General features: G+C 54.2%; 3 protein-coding genes across 11 annotated transcripts in view; 2 read left to right on the plus strand and 1 right to left on the minus strand.

Moving 5' to 3' along the window:
- The window catches only part of ERN1 (endoplasmic reticulum to nucleus signaling 1), a 66,903-nt gene extending 61,602 nt beyond the window's left edge, over positions 1-5,301 (plus strand). Inside the window, exons 21-22 of the mRNA XM_081161799.1 lie at positions 12-79; positions 833-5,301. Of these exons, the coding sequence (XP_081017925.1) occupies positions 12-79; positions 833-1,045 (281 nt within the window). The 3' untranslated portion in view covers positions 1,046-5,301. The remainder of the gene's footprint in view (positions 1-11; positions 80-832) is intronic.
- Positions 5,302-6,861: 1,560 nt separating this feature from the next.
- On the plus strand, positions 6,862-17,709 carry ICAM2 (intercellular adhesion molecule 2). Of its 9 annotated transcripts, none has more exons than XM_081161801.1 (7): positions 6,862-7,288; positions 7,927-7,979; positions 8,857-9,066; positions 11,238-11,334; positions 13,279-13,545; positions 14,640-14,960; positions 15,802-17,709. In XM_081161801.1, exons 4-7 carry the CDS (start codon positions 11,262-11,264, stop codon positions 15,978-15,980), a joined length of 840 nt encoding a protein of 279 aa, XP_081017927.1. In that variant the 5' UTR covers positions 6,862-7,288; positions 7,927-7,979; positions 8,857-9,066; positions 11,238-11,261; the 3' UTR covers positions 15,981-17,709. The 9 variants fall into 9 exon arrangements, with proteins under 9 accessions (XP_081017927.1, XP_081017928.1, XP_081017930.1 ...); XM_081161802.1 differs by having other exon boundaries at positions 8,860-9,066; XM_081161804.1 differs by having other exon boundaries at positions 6,888-7,294; positions 8,860-9,066.
- On the minus strand, positions 15,286-19,236 carry PRR29 (proline rich 29). The gene is made up of 6 exons (XM_081161809.1): positions 19,154-19,236; positions 18,760-18,835; positions 18,466-18,572; positions 17,353-17,576; positions 17,132-17,202; positions 15,286-16,937 (listed from the first exon to the last, which is right to left on the minus strand). The coding sequence occupies exons 1-6, from the start codon at positions 19,211-19,213 to the stop codon at positions 16,909-16,911; spliced, it is 567 nt and encodes a 188-aa protein (XP_081017935.1). The 5' UTR covers positions 19,214-19,236; the 3' UTR covers positions 15,286-16,908.
- Positions 19,237-21,091: the final 1,855 nt, after the last annotated feature.

Consider the following 21,091-nt stretch of genomic DNA (forward strand, 5'->3'; position numbering starts at 1 on the left):
TTTTTTCCTAGATCTGCGTAAATTCAGAACCTATAAAGGTGGCTCCGTCAGAGATCTCCTCCGAGCCATGCGAAATAAGGTGAGGGCTGTGAACCCAGCCACATAGCCACCCTCCTCCTCTCATCCATTCTCTACGAGTCCTTTCACCATCCTGGATTCTGACCTTAAAAAGGCTGGGTTGCCTTAGCCAGACTTGACAAACTAGAGACTTTCTTCCCTTATACGGGCTTTGTCTTCAGGGACATTGAGGTGAGCAGTTACCTGGGAAGGAGGCTTTCTGGTGCCTGCATCCTGTGTGGTCTCTGCTGACCTGTATGGTGCCCTCTGCCTCCTGATCCAGTGCCAGCCGTATAAACCCCCTAACAGGATCCTCTGGACACCTTCCCACATGGGCCTGTCTCCAAGGCCTGGGGCAGAGGCTCCACTTGTTCTCTTGGAGGGAACTGGGGGTGCTCTTGGCCTGGGCTGTCACAGCGCAGCCTTCACACAGGGCCCAGGCCCAGAAGAGGCCTCCAAGCCCATTGGGACAGACACTTCAGTTCCAGGCGATTTTAATCTGTTTGAGGCTGCCAGGAGCCTTGCTAGGTCTTGATGTCACAGGAGACCTGACCGGCCCCTCCCCACGCTGGGCCTCGCTCAGCTCCAAGGCCACCTCCCAAATGAGGGGAAGGAGGTGGGGCGAGCAGGATGGCTCTAGGGCCTCTTCAAACCTTTCTCCTTTTCTCTGCAGAGCCAGCTAACATTCGCTCTTCCTTAAGTAACAAAAGGATCTCTTTCCAGCATTTCATGAGCTCTCTGACAACCTGTGTCTGTGTGTCTGTCCTGTTTGCAGAAGCACCACTACCGGGAGCTGCCCGTGGAGGTGCGGGAGACCCTGGGCTCCCTCCCCGACGACTTCGTGCGCTACTTCACATCGCGCTTCCCCCACCTCCTCTCTCACACCTACCGGGCCATGGAGCTGTGCAGCCACGAGAGGCTCTTCCAGCCCTACTACTTCCACCCGCCCCCGGAGCCTCAGCCCCCCGTGACTGCAGAGGCCCTCTGAGCCAGGCGGCCTCCGTTCCGGTGGCCCCAGCTGTGACTGAGGGCCTGATGTCCGCAAGCCAGAGCCCGCAGCCCTCCCGCCAAGCGGGGAGACCAGGCTCCCACACCCAGTGCCTTGAGCGGCCTGCTCTGCAGCCAGCAGAGGAGGGTGCACACCCCGGGAAGGGGGCGAGGTGACCCCTCCTGACCTGCAGGAAGCTGGGAAGACGGTGGCTGTGAAAGCTTCACCGTCAGGGAACGTCTGCAGAGAAGGGTCCGCCCCAGAGGCAGCAGCAGGAGCGCCCTCCACCTCCTGGATAAACTCGCTTCAGATTTAGGTTTCTCTTTAAACTTCCTGTCTGATGTCAGCCTGTGAGCCTTTAAGGGAGAGAGAGGAAGAAGCACCAAGTTCTGCCTGCGCGCCGGGCCCAGGAGCATCTCTCTTCTCGACCAGCAGGCTGAGGGGCACTAAGTGCAGCCACTGCTAGAGATGGGGCTCGCGAGGTGAGGGTGCTGCCGAGGAGGAGGACATTCAGAGGGTGTCATCCCTGGAGACAGAGATCACTGATCCCCAATCACAAGTGCGCCCAGATACCCCAGGTCACTGTGACCAGTGTTTCCCTGGGGGCAGCAGGGCCTTGAGCATGGAGCATGGTGTTGGGACAGGTCAGCGGTAAACTCTGGAAAGTGGGGATGTGTCTGTGAAGGTCTCAGGAATGAAGAGGACAGTCTGTCCCGAGGCAGCTGCGGCCCCGTGTACTGGTGGCCCAAATGGTGGCTTTTGGTGGCTTTGTGCCCTGGACCATTTAGGGATGTTTAGGAGCATTTGGGGCAGGAAGTGGTAATTCCCTGGCTGTGAAGGACACAGGCAGGGTCAGGCCTTCGGGATCTGAGGGGAGCAGGCCTAACAAGCCACAGTGGCCACCCCGGGAGAGCCCTGGGCCAGAGGATAAGCGATGGGGCCTCTGTCCCTGGAGCCAGCGGGATTGGCCGAGGCCTTGGGAGCCAAGGCCAGGGTCACCATGTACTTTGTGGGCAGGATTTTGTTTCTCTTGGCAGATTTTAATAAGTTTATATTTTGATCATACTGTAGCTACATTAGCACAAGCGAGCTAAACTTAACTCGAAGCTCACTCGTGAAGAAAGGCAGTACATCTGTTCTGTGTGGTACGGAAGACCCCCTCCCTCGCGGGAAGAGTGTTCGTGTTCGGAGCACTCGCCAATGCCGATGAAAGCACAACGTTACATCACTATACGCGCCTCTTAACCAACCTCAAAGTCATATTCCCTAAATTATGTCAATACCGCGTTATTTTCCCCGGGAATTTAATGTAATTGTTAGTTTTCGTTTCAGTCAAGAATTCCTGTCTTCTCTACCGAGAGCGTTAGAGGTTAGGTGCAGCCGGGCACCGCGTGCGGACGCGTTCTCTGGGCTTTCTCCAGCCCCGCGGGCCCGGGCCTCCGCTGGGAGTGCGGATGTTGCGTCGAGTTTCCCCGACTGACAGAGGAATCACTGTTTCTCACTGTGCGACGTTTTCCCGCGTGGAGGCCACGCAACCAGACCTCTCGTTCTAGACTGCTGTTCCTCCTGTTGTCATGCCTAAAATCACCTTTTCTCTTAAATTAATATTCTCCTACATCTTTAAACCTCACCAGTTACCTCATTCAGACTGTGGAGCCCTGGCGTCTCTGGTTGGCATCGTGGGGTCTACCGCGCCGCCCATTTTTCACGAACACAGCCAGACGGGTTTCTTTTCCTGCTCTGATTGGCCTGTGCCGGCCCCGTTCTGCACGTCACTTTGCCACCGGGCCCGAGTGGGGCTAGCCCGCGAGACAGGTGGAGAGGGTGGCACGAGTGACTTCCAGGACCCTCGGCGCTGCTGAAGGCCCTCTCCGGGGAGTAGTCAGGTCATGTCTAGCTGCCCAGTACTTGTCATCTCTCTGTTTTGGCTCAACTTGCCTGCAGGACAACTTTTTTAAAATGCCTTTTCTGCTTATTTGTTTCTAACCACCCAACTTGCTCAAACTCATTTATTCACCATATACTGGGGCGCTGGGTGCTAGGGACAGAGAGGTGGACGAGATAGGCAAAAGCCCTGCTTTCATAAGAGCCTGTTGTGAAGACAACAATAAAGAAATATTAGTGCTGTGAAGAAGCCCAGGGGGCGGGGAAGGGGTTTGCATCTTTTCAGTCTTCAAGCCGGCCGTGTCCCAGGACCCACCCAAACTGGCCAGGTTGCTTTCTGTCCATCTCTTTGTCGCCTGTAGGGCCCAGGCACTCACCAGTCCTTCTGGTGGTTGGAAGAGGCCTTACCTGGGAACTTGTCCTGAAAACACCTGGGACATCCTCTGGTAGATCTCATTCCAGTCTCTAGAATTGGGGTTTCCTGTTGTGCACCTGAGCTCTTTGACCTTGAGTATGATTCCTAGAAGGCTGCGGAGCTTTTTAGAAATACTTGGTCTTCATTTTTACAACAGAATTTAGTTGCATCTTCTAGGAATCCCGAGGACACTACAATTTCTTCAAATCTTGTGTTGAACCTTGTATTGAATCTGTCTTTGGGACACCTGCCAGAATTTCCCTTGTTGCTTCTTGTGTCTTTTTAGTTTCATCTTATAAAGACTCCACATGTCACTAGGCACCAGAGCATTTGCACTTTTGGGAATCACTGGTGTTATTTGAGAAGTCACTAAACCGTCTAGTTGCCAAGGTATAAAATCCTGGGTGCAAAGGTGTCCTCCCCTCCCCCGGCCTCAGTGCAATAGTCACCGTAAGTTCTTTCCAGTGAGATGTCACTGACCCATTACATGTATTATATTGGAAGATCCACGTTAGTGGGTCCAGAAAAGTATTTTCTTCCCATCAAAAAAGGTCCTTATCAGCATTAACCCTGATCCTTCCAGTAAGGTTTTATGTGGACGTGACTCATTTATCTTTGCACTTCTGTCTCCCTGCATTACGAGATGATTTGGTTGCTGATCTGACCTCTCGCCAATATGGGGGCCTTTGGGTTGCAGGGCTTTCTCCTTCTGGCTGCTATCTTTTCAGAAGTTGAACTCTGGCCAGCTTTGGATTTCCCAGGACTGTTCCCATCCTCCGTCTCTGGATTGGATCCTCAGCCTTGCAGTCCTTGTGGAGGTGGGCTAGGAAGACCTGCAAGAGAAAGCCCAGCACCCCTGTAAAGAGCCCCTTTAAATCCTCTTTTGCTTTCTCTCTACTCATTCAGTTTTGGAAATCCTTTTTCTTCATATCTCCCAGCATTTCTTTTCCCCCCGGTCATCCCTTCACCGCCTGGAGTTGTTTAGATGCGTATGACCTGGCATCGGCCTTTTCCTGGAAGGAAATCATCAGGTGTCTCTTACGGATGAGCCAAATTTCCACCTCCCAGGGTTGGACCATTATCTTTTAAACCAAAGGGCCTACTCTTCTGTACTTGATGAAACAGTGATTTCCCGTGAGTTACTGTGGTTCTGGCTTTTGGAGCAGCAATTAAATCTCGTCTCTCTTCATTGGAAAACCACAAAGAACCATCCGCAGTGAGCCTCCCGCTGGAGCAGCCTTAACCAACAACTCCAGCCAAAGTCCCTGCCCCCTTGCCTCCCCCGAGCTCTTCAGTGTTTGGTGGGTGCAGCATTCCTTTTCTGTGTCCCAAAAGCTGTGATGGGGGTGTCCCCACTTACCTACAAAGCATTACCAGTCAACTCTGCCGCATTCTCAGATGCAAACCTTATGTAGTGTTCTTTTTGCAGTGACCTATTTATTTAACCTATTTATATTTATTTAATTTTTACTCTGAAGTATATCCAGTTATAATTGCACTTGCTTAAAGCACATAAGATTTGTTTTGGACAACACCCCTGATCATTTTAAAACTGGAAAAGGAAAAGTTATACTGTATCCTTCCACGGGATGGACGCCTTACAGTAGTTTTCTTAGTAAAGGGTGAATAATTTGGTCGTGGTAAACGTGTAAATTTTTGAGTGATTTTTAAAAAAATTCTGTGCCATTGTGTCTTCTCTGTGGATGGTTTACTGTTAAATGTGTGTTAATTGTGTGATACAATCCTCTTTGTGGAGCCTAAAATCCTCCTTTTTAGCTTTATATTTTATAAACTGCCAGATTGTACAATTTCTATGTGTATTTTTAAAGCTCCATGATGTGAGGGTAATTATATAAGTGAAACGGCCTATTTTTGTACCTCCTGTACAGTTTTATAATTCTGCTGATTGATGATGGCATCTTATGTTGAGCCGACCACAAATAAAGGTAGTTTTAGATTTGGAAGTCAAGTTCATCTTCTTACAGACTCAGCCACCTCTCAGGCCACGGGGTCGTTCTCAGCTGCCTTCCTGGCAGAGGGTGTGGATGGTGAGGGTGAGCAGCTGGCTCGGCCCTGGGAGGGCGGGTGGGGGTGCAGTTGCCCACTGGTGCCCGTGGCAGGGAACAGGGCTGGAACACCCATCGTCCTTGGTGGCTCTTTGTGGGAAAAGGTCCTTTGAAACACTACAGCAAGTCCCCCAACGTATCAATTTGAGCTGAATTCCAGGAAGGTGGCCGGGTTGGGACAAGAATTAGGCTCCAGCAGAGTTTGGGGCGCGTGTACAGTGAGTAGGATACTGGACCAAGAAACCCAGGAGAAACCCACTGAGGTAGTGCGGCCAACACAGTGCTGGGAAAGCAGGCAGCACATCTTCCCACACACCAGGGAATGAGCTCAGGATCCTGGCTTTCAGGAGCCCGCCATCATGCTTTCTCCCCTCCCATCCCTCTGGTGGAATCAGAGGACGCTCTGCTTTCTCCTGCACCACCCAGAAGGGAGACGCCAAAGGGCCCACCAGCCCCAGGACAGCTTAGGTGGGGCTCGGCTTCAAGGCTGGCTCCTTCCGCTTGGTCCACCACCATCCCCCCCTTCCCCCCCCAGTGGGCACCAGACACACCCACCCGCCCTCTGCAACACTGGACATAGCAGATCCAAGGGCACGCAAGGTGCTCGGGCTGCTGTTGGCGCCTGCTCGCTTCCTGTCACCTGATACAGCAGCAGAGACAGCTCCTGGATTCCCCACATAGCTATTAAGCCAGGACTGTGTCTACCTCTTGAATTGGCCCAGGCCAGGGAGCGAGGCAGCTGGTAGCATCCTTGGCTGCTGCTGAGAACACGGGAAGCCAGCAGGTGGATGGGCCCCTGACACGCGGGGCCCATGGTTCCAGGGTTTGCTGCTGAGATCATGGGAAGCCAGCAGGTGGATGAGCCCCTGACACGCGGGGCCCATGGTTCCAGGGTTTGCTGCTTTCATGCTGAGTCGGCATTAGGCTGCAGAGATGATATTTTTTCTTAGTGTCTGATGCATTTTATGAAACATGCACACACATACACAACCGTATTCCATCAGCGAATGCACCTATTTGGACTCTGTATTTGTCTCATTGGCATCGTGTGCTACACCCCTGCCTTAGCTTCAAGAGATCATGACAGCCACCAACACAAGAGCCCCACCTGCCTGCCCTCGCACTGGGCCGGGCGCTGCTGGGGCATCCCGGCCCTGATCTATCGTTGGCTTTAACACCTTCCGCTTTAGTGAGAGACTGCCCGGACTCTCTGGCAAGGCCAGAATCCAGGTTGTGAGCACATGTCTGGGCCAATCAGCGTGGGCAGAGGAGCAGGGCTGGTAAGAGCGTGGCAGCCCCTGGGAAATCATAGTGAAAGACGGCAGGAGTTGGAGGGGCCAGTTTCCAGAAACGGCTGGCGGCAGAGCTGGATAGTAACTGAGTAAACTTGGCCTCTGAGCGGATTGGCTGGTGGCCCAGGAAGTGCTCTTCCCTCCGGGGCCCCCCCTCCTGCCTCCGAATCGCCCTTCCCCTTCCCAGGCCTGCTCGGTGACTCGGAGGAAGCCATAGAAGTTCTCATGGAGCGTGCCCGAAGGCGACACAAAGCTGGAAAGAGTGACTAACACCAATGTAGTTTGTGACGCAGTCAAGATTCCAGAACGTTGAGTCTAAACTCAAAAAAGTGACAGGAAATCCTGCCTTGACCTTACCAATGGGGCTGAGGCCGGAGGGTAGGGCTGCGAGGGGCCTGGGAGCTCAGACATTTGAAGAAGCAGCTGCTGGGTCCTCAGACATCTGCAGCGTGATGAGGAGCCGGCTGTGCTGCCTGGCTCCGGGGTTAAGCTGGAGGAGGGGGAACGAGCCAGGAGGGCAGCCCCGGCCGCGGGAGGGAGGCTGCCTGTGACCTGCCCAGGGGGCCAAAGGAGACTTTGTGGCCTAGTGAGTGTGAGTTTGGGGGGGGGGGGGGGCTGGTGCAACACAGGGAAGGGCCTCAACCTGAACAGACTAGGAAAAATTATTTTTTGGGTCAGAAGTTAGACTCGGGTTCCTTCCAGATAAGCACGGACCGCTGAGGCCTCCTTGCCTGTGATGAGTTCTTGCTCGTGAAGAGGCTACCTGGGTGGCTGTGAGTAACAGGAAGCGGGGAGGTTGACGAGAGTTGACGACTGCGGGTGAGGTGTCGCTTCTCCCGGGTTCTGCCAGGGGAGCCTCATGTTGCAGAAGTCCATGCGCTAAGGTGTGGTTGGTAAGAAAAACAAGGCCCGCGGTTGACTCATTTAGGACAATTTGCCAAAGGTCGCACCTCAGAGTACTAGTTCCAAAGGAGAGTAAACTGAGGGAAAAAGGCTCGCCGGCAAAAAGAGTTTGGGAAATGCTGGATTAAGTAAAGAGTCCATATTTATGGCAATACTGCTCAGAGGCCCTTCTTATGCTAACATGTTCTCCAAGACGGGATATACACTTACTTCCAATTATTGCCTGTAATTTACTTTAAAAAGGAAGGAAGGAAGGGTGTTTGGAGTGGCAGAAATAGTGTTATGTCTTTATCAAGTCTTGTTTTGTTTTTCTCTTTGCAGATATCCAGGAAGACAACATTCCCGGCCTCTCGCCGTGAAGACCCAGCACCAAGGTAAGGCCTGGGGCCCGGGCCAGTGCAGGCAATGGGGTTTTTTTCTGCGACACTCCTGTATTGACTGATGAGGTCCTCTGGGGACATGTGGTCTCTTGCTCTGGACTTTGGTTGCATGGGACAGAAACCAGCTGAAACTGGCTGAAGCAAAAAAGGGCAAAAGGATTGGCTCGTGGACGCCAACCTGCAGGAACTGGCCTCAGGAATGACTGGAACCCAGGACTGGGACCCATCAGACCACTCACCTCTTCTCAGAGCATTTTTACCTTCTTGCCTCCTACAGACCCACCTCTCTGTGAAGGGGGCGGGGGGGGCCACAGGCAGCATCTCAGTTGCTGAGATGCTCGTAGGGCAGCTTAGTTGGTTAGAGCATCGTCCCAATATGCCAAGGTTGTGGGTTCGATCCCCCATCAGGGCTGGTGAATCAACTGGTGAATGTGTGGATGAGTGGAGCAACAAATCGATATTTCTCTCTCTCTCTCTCATTGATAAATTAGAAAAAAATTTTAATTAAAAATTTTTTAAAAAGACAGGGAATTCTGACATGTGCTACAACGTGGATGAACCCTGAGGGCATTGTGCTCAGTGAAATAAGCCAGTCACAAAAGGACAAACACTGTGATCCACTTACATGAAGGTCCTGGAGTTGTCAAATTCGTAGAAACAAAGCAGAATAGTGGTTGCCAAGGGCTGGGGGGAGGGGAGTTTAGTGCTTAATGGGGACAGAGTTTCAGTTTGGGACGTGGAAACGTGGTGGAGATGGATGCGGGGATGTTTGCACAACAATATGAATGTACTTAATGCCATAGAACTATACGCTAAGAATGGTTAAAGTGGTGAAATTGTTGTGTATATTTTAATCACAGATTTTTTTCAGCAGGCTTAGCGTGAGATGAGAACCAGGCACAGGAAACACGTGATTTCTGGGTAGAAAGGAAGAGAGAAGCCTGAGTTAACACGTCATACCAGGGCATCAGCAGCAGGGTTCGTGCCAGGTTGTCTCGTCCAGATTTCACCCCTCGGGCTGCGCTGGACCCCTGGCCACCCCTCCTTCCCCATCACTGTCACTCCATCCAGCAGATGACAGGTAAGGTCACGCTTCTCACCTCCCTCTTGGCAGAGTAGGAAGGATTTGGGATGGAGTCTCAACGCCTGAGTTTCGATACCTTCCTTTCCCCGGGCCTCAATTTCACCCCCAGTAAGCACAAGGTTGCGGGGGGAGGCTGGAGAGCCCAGAGTTCCTTCTGGCTGGATGTGCCCAGCTAACAAAGCTCCTGTCTGCTGCCTCTGAGTTCATGGGCCTTGCTCGTGTGGCGGTTTCCTGTTTTTGTCCCCTCGCGTCCTCTCCTGCCCATCAGGGTGACAGATTTAGAAGTGTGGGGCTACCCTTTTGTCCAGGGGCCCACGTAGGTATGACCTGGGCCATCTGAGCTGGGCTGGAGCTGATATGTAGGGGAAGGGACAGTCTCCTCCCTCTGGACTTGCATCTGGAGTTCATGATGAATTTCATGAAATCCTCACATTACTACAAAACTGCCTCGTCTTTCTAGACATGTGGGAATTTTTCTTTTCCCTTGGTATTTTTTGGTAAAATTTAATGTGTGACACGTAACGTAACATGTAGCATATATGTGTCCATTATATGCAGCAGGGTAATATGGACAGGCCTGAACCCACCACTCAACATGAGGATGAAATATGCCTGGATCGTGCATTTTTTAGTGCTTTATCACATACACATGCCTGTTCTTATTTTATGAAGCAGTTATATAGCATTTACTGCGTGCTAGGCACTGCATTTAATGCTTAAAAATATTAACAACCAGAGGGAACGGGGGTGGGGGGAGGTAGAAGAAGGTAAAGGGGGATAAGTGGTGATGGAAGGAGACTTGACTTGGGGTGGTGAACACACCATACAATATACAGATGATGTGTTATAGAATCGTACACCTGAAACCTATATAATTTTATTAACCAATGTCACCCCCATAAATTCAATAAAAATTTTAAAATATTAGCTCATTTAATTTGTTTAATCCACGCGACGGCCCTATGAGGAAGGTACTAGTATTAATCCCATTTTACAGAAGAGGAAACTGAGGCACAGAGAAATTAAGTGACTTACTCAAGATCACACAGATAGCAAGAGGTAAGCACAGCACATGTCTCCCGGTTTTTAGTGCGAAAGTTTCTCTAGGGCATATATCTAGGTGAGGGACTGGGTTTTAGGGTACAGAATATTCAAGACAACGCCTCATTATTTCCCAGAGGACTAATATATCCTCTCACCAGCAATTATGAGTTTCTGTTGACCTAAAACCTCTCCAACATTTGGTTTTTGTTTGATCCTTTAACTTTGCCAATCTGGTGGATATAAAATGGTACCCACTGTGTTTCTTTACCCTCCCCCGAGGATATTATTTATTGATTTTAGAAAGAAAGGAAGGGGGAAAGAGAGAGAAATATTGATGAGAAAGAGAAACATTGATCAGTTGCCTCCCGTAAGCCGAGCCCTGGCCAGGGATCGAACCCACAACCTAGGTATATACCCTGACCAGAAATCGAACTCACAACCTTTGGGTGTATGGGATGGTACCCAACCAACTGAGCCACCTGGCCAGGGCTCCACTGTGGTTTTAATTTTAATTTTCCTGGCTAATGTTGAGTTAAAGCCCCTTTTAAATTTGTTTACACTTGTTTAGTTTTCTCTGAAGCGTTCACCTGTGTCTTTAATGTAATCAAAGTTGTCAATTATTTATTTTATGATTGGTGATTTGGGGGTCCTCTTTATTAAATGTATTGGGGTGACATTGGCTAGTAGGATCATGTAGGTTTCAAGTGTACACTTCTATGATACAAGATCTGTATAGTGCACAGTCTTGCTTAAGAAACCCTTCCCAGAGGGGACCCAACAGTGTGTCCTGTGAGATTTGGGGTGTCCCCAGACCTCTGGGGCTTGTAGTCATCACTGTTCCTGTGTGCCTGCGCAGCGCACCGGAATCCTGTGTGGCATCCACGTCCACAGGTGGGCACTCATCACCTCTGAACTGAGCATGCCCAAGGATCAAGCTCTGGCCTCGCTTATCAGTTTTCTGGCTTCCTCTGCCTGGCCCCTCCCAGCCCCGCACCCCTGAGAGCCTGCCTTCCTCGTGGCTTCCCAGGAACTGCTCAGATAAAGAGAGGAAATGTTGTCACCAGTTTACAAATGTTCCACTGCAACTCCAGGCCACCACTCCCTGACCTCACTATCGCCTGCAGGCCTCCTCGGCTGCAAGCCTGCAGATGCCATTTGAGATGTCCCCCTTCTGTTGCTGGCGCCTGTCTGCGGTTCTTCTTGCCCTGCTCGTCTGCCTAGGTGAGCCAGTGCCAGGGGTTCCTGACTTGGCGCGAGCCAGCCCAGGGGGTGGGCTGCCTGCTCCCCTGGCTTTGGGGGCGGGGTGCTGACCCTGAAGTCTCCGAGGCTTTGAACATAGTGGCCACCAGCGAGGGTACAGGATGCTATGGCCACCTGGCTTCCCTGTGACCCTAGGCAGTAGGCAGGGGTCCTGGCCTTTTGGACCAGGTTGAAAAGCCCCACAGCTTCATGGCGTGTGGATGTGACAGGTCGTGGAGGCTAAGTGGTGGGCAGGGTAGGGGCCTGAGGAGGTGACGGGATGCTGGGGTTCAAGAGGTGAAGGCATGCCCTCGCTGGTCTTCAGATGTAACCTGGGGACCGAAGGGGGCAGCAAAGGCCTCACCTTCTGGCTATCCTCAGAGCAAAAGTGAAACCCCATCCAGCCGGGCGTGGCTCCTCCGCTGACCGTCGACCTGGGATCCAGGCGATCGGGGTTTGATTCCCGGTCGGGGCACATGCCCGGGTTGCAGGCTCGATCAATGACTCTCTCATCATTGATGTTTCTGTCTCTCTCTCTCCCTCCCCTTTCCTCTCTCTGAAATCAATAAAGATATATTTAAAAAAAAAAAAAAGTGAAATCCCTTCCAGTGGGTCAAGGGGACTATGAGGGGAAAATGCAACCATGTGCCCACCACCCTGTTTTACACAACCTGCCAGGTGCTTTTAAAGTGCTCTCTCATTGAACCTATACAACAACATTGGGAAAGGAATTACTAGCTCATTTTACAGATGAAGAAACTGAGGCTCAGAGAGAGAAAGCACCTTGCCTAAGGTCACATAGCCGTTACATGGTGAACTCAGGATTCAAATCCAGTTCTATCTACCTGCAAAGCCCCTCTCCTGCCACTTCATTATGTACCACCATCTGGAGGCTGAGTCAGGGCACATGGGCATAGTACTAGCACAGGACATAGGATGGGCCCAGCTGGCTGGGGTTGGGGACCTTCCTGGTCATTGCTGAGAGAGAGGTGAGTGCTGAGGCTCAATCCTCATGCATCAAATTCTTCCTGAGTCTGTCACACACAGGGCAAACTACCTTCTAGAAACTCCAAAAAGGCTAAGGGAGAGTCAACACAAATATGAATCACTGGTACAATAGGTCATTGGCAGGGTGGTACCATTTCCTTTCTGACTCCCTCTTTCCCTGCCTTTTTCCTTGCTGAGCTCAAGCATCCTGAACACATAGCTGTTCCTCAAACACGCCAAGCCCCTCCCCGGAACCCTCTCCCCCAGAGCTATCTGCAGGGCTCACCCCCACCTCTTTCATGTCCTTGCTCAAATGCCATTATTTCGGTTAGGCCTGTGCTACAGTGGCCATCCCACCCCACTCCCTGTTTCCTCTCCCAGGCACATATCACCATATGATGGGCTGGATATCTGATTATTTTTTGTTCCCTTCACTAGAATGTGAGCTCTGCAAAGGTGGGATTTGGTCGCTTTGTTTCCTCCTGCAGAGCCTAGAACAGTACCGGGCACATAGCAGGGGTTCAAAAAGTATTTGAGGAAGAAAGGAAAGGAGGGAGGGGTAGGTTGAACCCTGGATCACAGGAGCTCAAAAGACACAGTCCACCTCCATCTCAGGAGGCCTTCATGGAGGAGGGCACATTAGGGCTGGGTCTTGAAGGTCAACTAGGATTCCCCTCCATGGAGAGAGAAGATGTGCATGAAGAAGACTGATCTGGAGGTGATGGGTTCGAGGAAAGGCAACCAGAGGCAGGGAGACGGTCCAGGGGCAGCCTCCTCTGTCTACACAAGGCCTCAACAGGGGTCAAGGGTCAAGGAGCAGAGGGACCACCCCTGGCCTTTCTTCTTGGGTCCCACCCTCTTGATCAGACTGCCAGTGGTGGGCAGCTCCTCTGGGCAGGACAGTGGGGACATCTGCTGCCCAGAGTTTCTGTCTTCCAGGGTCTGGCGGGAACGCATTCGAGGTATACTCGTGGCCAGAGCAGCTGGTGGTGGAGCACGGAGGGTCCTATGAGATCAACTGCAGTACCAGCTGTCCCCGCCCAGATCTTGGTGGCGTGGAGACCGTCCTAAGCAAGACTCTGCTGGACGAACAGCCTCAGTGGAAGCAGTTCAGGTTCTTCGATGCCTCCAACGACACGGAGCTGCGCTGCCACTTCACCTGCTCTGGGGAGCAGCAGTCCGCGGTGGTCAGAGTCAGTGTGTTCCGTGAGTGCTCCACGCAGGGCCCTCCTCCCCCGGGGCGGAGCCTGTGTCACTGAGCGTTCCTGCTCCCAGCCACCCCCGTCATGACCTCCACCTCGCTGGGCTCCTGGGGTGACAAGGAGCAGTACCCAGGCCACGGGCTCAGAATCTGCTCACACCCTTCGCTGGCCTCCTTGAGCCTGCTGGCGACCCCGGTTTTGAGGCCTGCTCAGAAGAGGACTGTCCAGGCAAGGTTTATACAGTTCTAAGAGTCGCCCCCCGCCCCCACCCAGCGCTCACAGCCTCCTTCCAGATCAGCAGTAGCCCCATCAGAGCAACACCCCACATCTGGTGACAAGTAGTGGGGGAACCATCCGGAGGGCTGCATGCTCTCTAGTGGCCCCTTCACCTCACTGAGAGGAGGTTGAGTGAGTCACCAGGTGCTTTTCTCTTCCCCTGAGGGCCCTTGGCAAGTGTGACACCATCACGCACACACCTGCCCGTGAGCCACGGAGACCTGGATAGGCCAGGTCTCTCTCAACATCTCAACACTAAGGGTACCCCTGGGTCCTCCCCATTACTGAAGTCAGTGGGTCAAATGAATAGTAAGATGTCCTGAGCCTAGCATGTTATCCTGGGGTGATGGAGGTGAGGTGTTCTGGTTCAAAGGGAAAGGCAGGCCACCCCGAGGGCCTTGTTTGATAAGGGATCAAGGTGGCCGTGAGCCTGACCCTAGAGAATGAAGGCAGGTCTGACTTCAGTTCCCACCTCTTACGTGAGAACCTCACAGTTCATAGCCCAGTTCGAGTGGGCGCTCCCTTCTAAGTCTCTCTGAACATAATTACCCAACTGTTTAATTTTTGAAATTAGTTTTTCATTTCTGGAGGGGAAGGAGACAGATGCAAACACATATATCTTTCTAGGTGGCTACACAGCTTCTGAGCCCCCCTTTTGGAGATGCCTGGCTACCTCCGTTCTTGCTCATTCCAGAAATCATCATGTTCGGCTCACTGCCACCCAGTACATCCCTCACCCTAAACTGCGATGCTCTTGGCTGGGCGGGCCTGCTGGGACGGCACCCCCATCCTAACCAGACCTCCCTACTTTCTCCCCTGAAGGCCCCCCAGAGCAAGTGCTGCTGAAGCTGCAGCCCATGTGGGTGACTGTGGGCAAATCTTTCACCATTGAGTGCAGAGTGCCCACTGTGGCCCCCCTTGAGACACTCACCCTCACCCTGCTCCGTGGCAAGGAGCCCCTGCACATGCAGGCCTTCGGGAGGGCAACGGCTGTCTCAGGAGAGGCCATGATCACATACAACAGAACGGCTCACAAGGAAGACGGTCGCCACAACTTCTCCTGCCAGGCCGAGCTGGACCTGCGGTCTCGTGGTGGGGGCATCATTCGCAGAACCTCAGAGCCCCAGGCGCTTGATATCTATGGTGAGGAGGAGCCCCCCATCCCTGGACGGAGGAAGGCGGGACAGGGCACTCACTTTAGGCCCCTGGGGAAATCAAAACCTTAACCCACTGTCTGCCAGCTCAGGGGGTAGGCACCAGGGGCCCCACACCTAATCCTGAGGGTTCCCCTCTTATGCTCCCTCCTCCCTGAAGCTCTCTCTGCGTCCCCAGCATGGACCTGGACTAGTTGCTTGGCCATTAGTGAGCTGTTGACCTTGACCAACCTCCTCTCTCTGGCCTTGGCTCTAGAACTCTACTGTTCTGTGACTTTTTTTGTTTTGTTTTATGTTTTTATTGATTTTTTTTTGGAGAGAGAGGAAGGGAGAGGGAGAGATAGAAACATGGATGAGTAATTGGCTGCCTCCTGCACGCCCCCCTACTGGGGATCGAACCCACAACCTGGGCATGTGCCCTGACTGGGAATCGAACCAGTGACCTCTTGGTACATGGGACAACGCTCAGCCAGCTGAGCCACACCTACTGGGCTGTTCTCTGACTCTTGATGGCCAAGGTGTTCCGTGTCTTCAGGGCGTTTGGTAGAAACTCACTCAGCTCTGCCCAGGGAGGGGCTGGCCTGGACCACACCTCTGTCCAGGCCATGATGTCCAGAGACCACAAGCTGCCCTCACGGTATCACCGAGGCCTGGCTGACAGCCGGGACCTCAGCTGACCTTTCCCTTAGTTAGTACCCCGTTTGCCACTCATCTCTGTAACACAGGGTGACTGCGGGATGGGGGGGGCAATGGGTGGACCTCTACCCCGCCTTGGGTCCTAGCACCTAGGACCAGAGAACTTCTAAGACCACTGCTCCCTTCTTCCGCAGAACCCGGGCAGGACAACCAGATGGTCATCATCATCACAGTCGTGTCAGTGCTGCTGTTCCTGTTTGTGACATCCGTCTTGCTGTGCTTTGTCTTCGGCCAGCAGTGGCACCAGAGGCGAAGAGGCAACTACGGGGTGCAGGCAGCTTGGAGTAGACTGAGGCGGGTCTACCGGGCATAGCCTGCACAAGGGGTGCGGCCACCCCCGTGGCAGCCACTGGGACTCAGTGTGGCTCCTCAGGGATGTGGTCCAGCCCTGGCTGAAGGACAATGACAAGCTGCAGAGACTTTGAGGACACTTCCTTTTCTAGTCTGAATATAATCACCTTGACCTAACCCTGTGCCTCAATGTCTCCTCCTGGGAGAGTGAGACAATAGCTGGGAAGGTGACTCATCAGGCGTAGACTTCTCTCCCTAGATATCTCCTCAGCGTCCCTCCACCCTCTCCTTCACAGGGGCCCTCCGGGCCGGGCCAGCCCCAGGATGTGCCCATGCTGACCAGCCCAGCACCAGGCACCCACCCTCGTCAGCCCGAGGGAGGGTTGGGAGTACCCTGCTTGGTGGGGCAGAGGCGCTCTGTTCCTGCAGGCCCTTGGCAACTCAGCCACTCCCTGTTGGGGCAAGGCTTGGGGCCAACAGAGCCAGCTTCCGGAGGTAAGGGTGAGGGCCCCACGGGAACTAACTGGCTCAGCTCCAGGACCCTCCCAGGCTTCTCTTGCCTGCTGCTCCATTATTGGGCCAAACTGAGGCCCCGTAGCCCTGGCCTTGCCAGAGAGGGGGGTGCAGGACAGAGGTCTAGGGAGGGCTCTGGTCCCAGCCTCCCTGGGCCTGGGCAGGAAACAGTGGGGCAGAGTTGGGTTTCCTTGTGGCTCCCAGGCTTTGAACAATGGTCTAATGAGCTCTTACTCCAGAAAAGAGATCCGGCTGGTTCAAGGACTTAGTGGGATGGAGAGGAGACTGATTCACCCCAGAGGGGAGGGCCTGGTTGGGGGTGAGGCAGAGAAGGGCTACCAGGTGTGGCTTCAAGCTCTAGAGGGGCACTTGGGGCTCCAGGGCTGTTTCCAGCCCTGCGGTGAAGCTGGCGCGGGTCCCTGGGCCAGCATCTGTCTTCATGGTAGGCTCTCAGCATCATAGTAATCTGGGGGGGAGGGGAGAGCACCCTCATCTTGATTCCCTCCTGCCTCAGTGAACCCTGAGGCGCGAAAGGGAAGGGGACAGGCCAATTGCCTGGAGTGATGACGGTAGTGGTCCCCCCTCAAGGGAACATGACCCTGTTGGTCTCCTGACCCATCCCTCGGCCTGGGCCCTGCTACCCACCCACCCTGCCCCTACCTGAAGCCGGGGGTACATCCGCACCCACAGTCCCTGTGGCACTGGGGGGTGGGGGTGGGGGCACAGCTCTCCTGAGATGAGGATGAAAACAGAAATGCCCCCATCAGAAATGGTGTCTGGGGTTTTACCCACAACGATCACCCCACTCCTAACCCCAAGACCGCTCTTCCAGCCCAGCCAGAGCAGGGCCCTGGCAGTGCCCAGACCTCTGCCTCACTTACGCCCCCCTTCTCCTGAAGGCAGGAGGGTGCCGCTGAATCCTGGATGCATCCTGCAAGTGGGGCTGATGTGGGGGAGGGGGGAGGAAAGGTGAGGGCCAGGGTGACAGGGGGCCCAGGGCGGGCATCGGGCAGGGCAGGTAGTGGTGGTGGACCACCAATGGCCCTTCCTCCTGGGCTTCGAGCTCCTCCTCCTCACACTCTTCCTCTGGACCCTCCAGGGGGACCTGGGGATAGCGGGGAGATGGTGATACAGGATCAGGCTCTCCCTGCCCCCACTCCTCCGTTCCTCTAAATTATTTTTCCAGATATGTATCATCAAATGCCTACCGTTGATTGATACTACAGTGCAAGCAAGGCACTTTGGAGACATGTATCCCTTATTTTGCAGGTGGGAAAACTGAGACTCAAAGAGCTTGAGCAACTTGTCTAGGGTCACCCAGCTAATAAGAGGCTGGGCAGAGACTGGACAAATCTAGGTTTGACTCCCAAGCTGGGGTGGGAGTCCAGCAAGCTGCCCCCTGTAGCCACTCATCCCAGGGCCCCTTGAGAGCTCTGCCAGCCTGGATGGTGGACACAGCCCTCACTCCAATCACCAAAATCCCACTTGGTTTTCAAGGGCCGGTTCTAAGGCCACCTGCTCCTCCAAGGAGACTTTCCTCATTCCCCACCAGGCGAGCATGCAGGCAGGGCACCTCTTCTGTGCCAGTCACAGCCAAAGTTCCCTGGTATCCACAGTCATTCATTTATTCATTCACTTGTTTAACAAACATCAGTGGAGCCCCTAAGTACCAGGCACACGGCAGGCCCAGGGTACAATGGCACCTGTCCTCCTGGGCCTGCAGTCCAGTGAGGGGCACACTGCAGGGACACCACCTTGAAAACAAGACCTGGGTGGTCTGGATTTAGGGACCCCCACCCCCAACCCAAGGCAGCTGGCACAAGGCCTGGCACATAATAGATGCCAAACAGACTCAGCCAGATAGGTGCAGGCTGGCTTCCTGCTCCTTTCACCTAATCCTTTCTCTCAAGGGGATACCCTAGATGGATCCCTACCCCTGGACCTGCAGGTGGGCGGTCCCAGTAGCCCATGACCCCCATCCCCAGCCCTCACACCTGCAGGCCAGGAAAGGCTGGCCAGGGATTGAGAGCTCCAGCCACCAGGCGGCTCAGGATCAGCTGGTGCATCTGTGCGTTCTGCAGCAGCATCAGCTCCAGCAGGTCTAGGGGGCCGGTGCAGGAGGTTCAGCGGGCACACCAGCCCCCCACCTCCAGCCCTCTGCCCCACCCCAGGGCCTTTTTCAGACACCCAGCCCCAGGGCGGATGCAGAAGGAGGTGGTGATGCAGCAGTGCCACCACCCAGAGCTGGGGGGGGGGTCCAAGGGGGGAGAGAGAGCCCCGAGTCTCACCTTCCTTCACATGGCCTGGTTGCCTGGGTGGCGGTGGGATGGCCCACGGGAGGGGCTGCAGGAGGGTCACCCAGGGCTGGGGGAAAGGGGTGACTCAGCCAGGCTAAGCAGAGAAGGGATTGGAGGGTCCAACTTCCCCCCCCATTCCCCTCTCCCAGAGTTGCCTCCTTAACCTCACCTTGCAGGGGCCTTGAACTCCCCCTCAGAGCCTCTCTGGGCCTCCCTGCTCCCTGCAAAGTCTCTCCCTCTCCAGCTGGGATTGCTCTCCTCCTACCACCCCCTCCACAGTTCATACCCCTCCCCCGCCTCCCCCTCGCCCCCCAACTCTGCCATCGCCCCCAGGCCTCCCTGGTAAAGGCAGGCTCTGCTCCTTGCTCCCTGGCTCAGCCCTCACCGTGGGGGGTCCGCTCTGCGCTGGGGGATGACCCGGGCTCCCTCCAGTCCCAGAGGCCATAGCCGGCTCCTTTGGGTCAGGGTTACCTTGGAGACGAGACGCTAAAGTCTCCTGCCAGGCAAGCGCAAGTCCCGCCCTGGCTGCGTGGGGCGTTTGCCTGAAATCCTGCCTTCTGCTCTCCTCCAAGGAGGTGGGGTCCCCAGGGCCCCACCCCAAAGAGGCCCGTTTTTTCTCCCGGATGTCCCCTCCGGCCCCCTGCACCGGGCTGGGCATCGCGCCTCATGTCTTATTCCGCGCTGTCACTCCAACCCCTATACGCCCCCAGTACCGGGCCTGGGGGCTTGTGTTTGTTGAGTGAATGAGTGAGGCTGGGGGGGCGGCCCTAACTCAGTCACTTTGTTTCCCGGTCCCAAAGCTCCGGTGACTAAGATGGTGAGTTAGGCAGGAACAGGGGCTTCTGTAGGATCAGGCCGGGGCGAGGGGCTGGGCGGGTGAGTGAGGTGGCGGCCAGAGGACCTGTTGTCTGCCACTGAGTCAAAGGGGAGTCCTTCAGGCCAAGGATGGTCTCGGGAGCAGACCAAGGAAGGAAACAGCAACCAAGTTCAGGGAAAAGGCGGGGCCCAGCCAGAAACAGGTAGCTGGCCCCTTGATGCCCCCCCCTTGCGGCTGTTTGCTGGCTGCTCCTTGGCCAAGGCGGAGAAGGCTGGGGGCTCAGCAGCAATGCCCCGTAACTGTTCCTCATCCTGGAAAAGTTACCAAAGTGCGAATTCTTGACGGGAAGTTATCAAGGTCTTCTTGGCTTAAGAACAGGTGAGAGGAGGGATCTATTTCGGTAGCTGTGAACTTCCTAAGATAGGCCCCTGAGCAGCAGTCAAGGAAAATCAGGACAGGAAGCTGGGATTAGCACCCCGTGGATTGCCACCCCCCCTCCACTTCTGTTCAGCAGCCCTTCCCAGCAGTCCTGGCGTCTAAAATCAGAAAGACCGTTTCTACCGCCTCCTTTGAGCCTCAGTTCCCGTCTCTAGGTAAGGGGCCTGCGGACAGTGCATTAGCTGCCCTGTGGGTCCTATGGCTTCAGCACGCCACCAACAAACAGAGATGGGGCCCTGTGGTCACAGGCCCTGGGAGTGGAGGATGCAGGTGTACCTTTCTGTCTCTACCTTATCTGGGGAGAAAAACAAAACCAGTCCCTGTGCTCACCACTGGCTGGCTTGACCGAGGAGGTGCCTGTGTGTGCACAGCAACCTTCTGAACTCTCAGACACAGAAGTATATCCCCCTGGCTCCAGCGTTGTTGGGAAGTGAAAACACAACCATGAAGAGAGCAAAGATACAGGACTGTGCAAAGTCCCCTATGGATGAGGCACACAAGGAGGGGTCATGAAGAAGAGAGGACTCGGCCACTGAGGGATGAGTTCTGAGGGAGGTGGAGGCCCTCGGGATGGGGTCAAGCTGATGGGTGTGAGAGGGCACCCCAGGCTGGGGGCACATGCAAAGGTGCACATGCAGGAATGGACAGGGCCTGCGATGGCCCAGTGGGTCCCACTGCCTGGCTGTGCTGGAGGAGCCGGGCAGAGGGAAGTTCCAGCAGCCCGGGCAGAGACAGGTCAGACTCGAAAGCCTCATTATGGGATTTAGGAGTCACCATGTGGGTAATGGAGAGCTCTTGGTGGGTTTTGAGCAGGAGAGAGGTGGGCTTTAGGGAGATTCATCTGGTTCCTTGCACCTTTGCTTATGTCAACCAGGATTAGGAAAAACAAATGTCTGATGGGGATGTATCTTCCCAACAGAACAGTCACTGACAATTTTGGCACAGAATGTAGCTATTGATGGTCGAAGGGTTGAGCAGAACAATCAGTAAGCACAGTAGATCTTATTTCTGTTTTAAAAATCACATGTATGTATGTACGTGTGTGTGCAGAGAGGGATGAAGGGAGGC

Source organism: Miniopterus schreibersii, assembly GCF_964146895.1.
Source record: "Miniopterus schreibersii genome assembly, chromosome: 16".
In the NCBI taxonomy this organism is placed as follows: Eukaryota; Metazoa; Chordata; class Mammalia; order Chiroptera; family Miniopteridae; genus Miniopterus; species Miniopterus schreibersii.

Excerpts from the sequence above, each read along its gene's own strand:
- ICAM2 (XM_081161801.1), top strand. The coding sequence starts at position 11,262 with ATGCCATTTGAGATGTCCCCCTTCTGTTGCTGGCGCCTGTCTGCGGTT. Across the intron at positions 13,546-14,639 it reads GGTCAGAGTCAGTGTGTTCC|GCCCCCCAGAGCAAGTGCTG; the intron begins GTGAGTGCTCCA and ends TCTCCCCTGAAG. Across the intron at positions 14,961-15,801 it reads CCAGGCGCTTGATATCTATG|AACCCGGGCAGGACAACCAG; the intron begins GTGAGGAGGAGC and ends CTTCTTCCGCAG.
- PRR29 (XM_081161809.1), bottom strand. The coding sequence starts at position 19,213 with ATGGCCTCTGGGACTGGAGGGAGCCCGGGTCATCCCCCAGCGCAGAGC. Across the intron at positions 17,577-18,465 it reads CAGCCTTTCCTGGCCTGCAG|GTCCCCCTGGAGGGTCCAGA; the intron begins GTGTGAGGGCTG and ends CGCTATCCCCAG. Across the intron at positions 16,938-17,131 it reads GGATGTACCCCCGGCTTCAG|ATTACTATGATGCTGAGAGC; the intron begins GTAGGGGCAGGG and ends CCTCCCCCCCAG.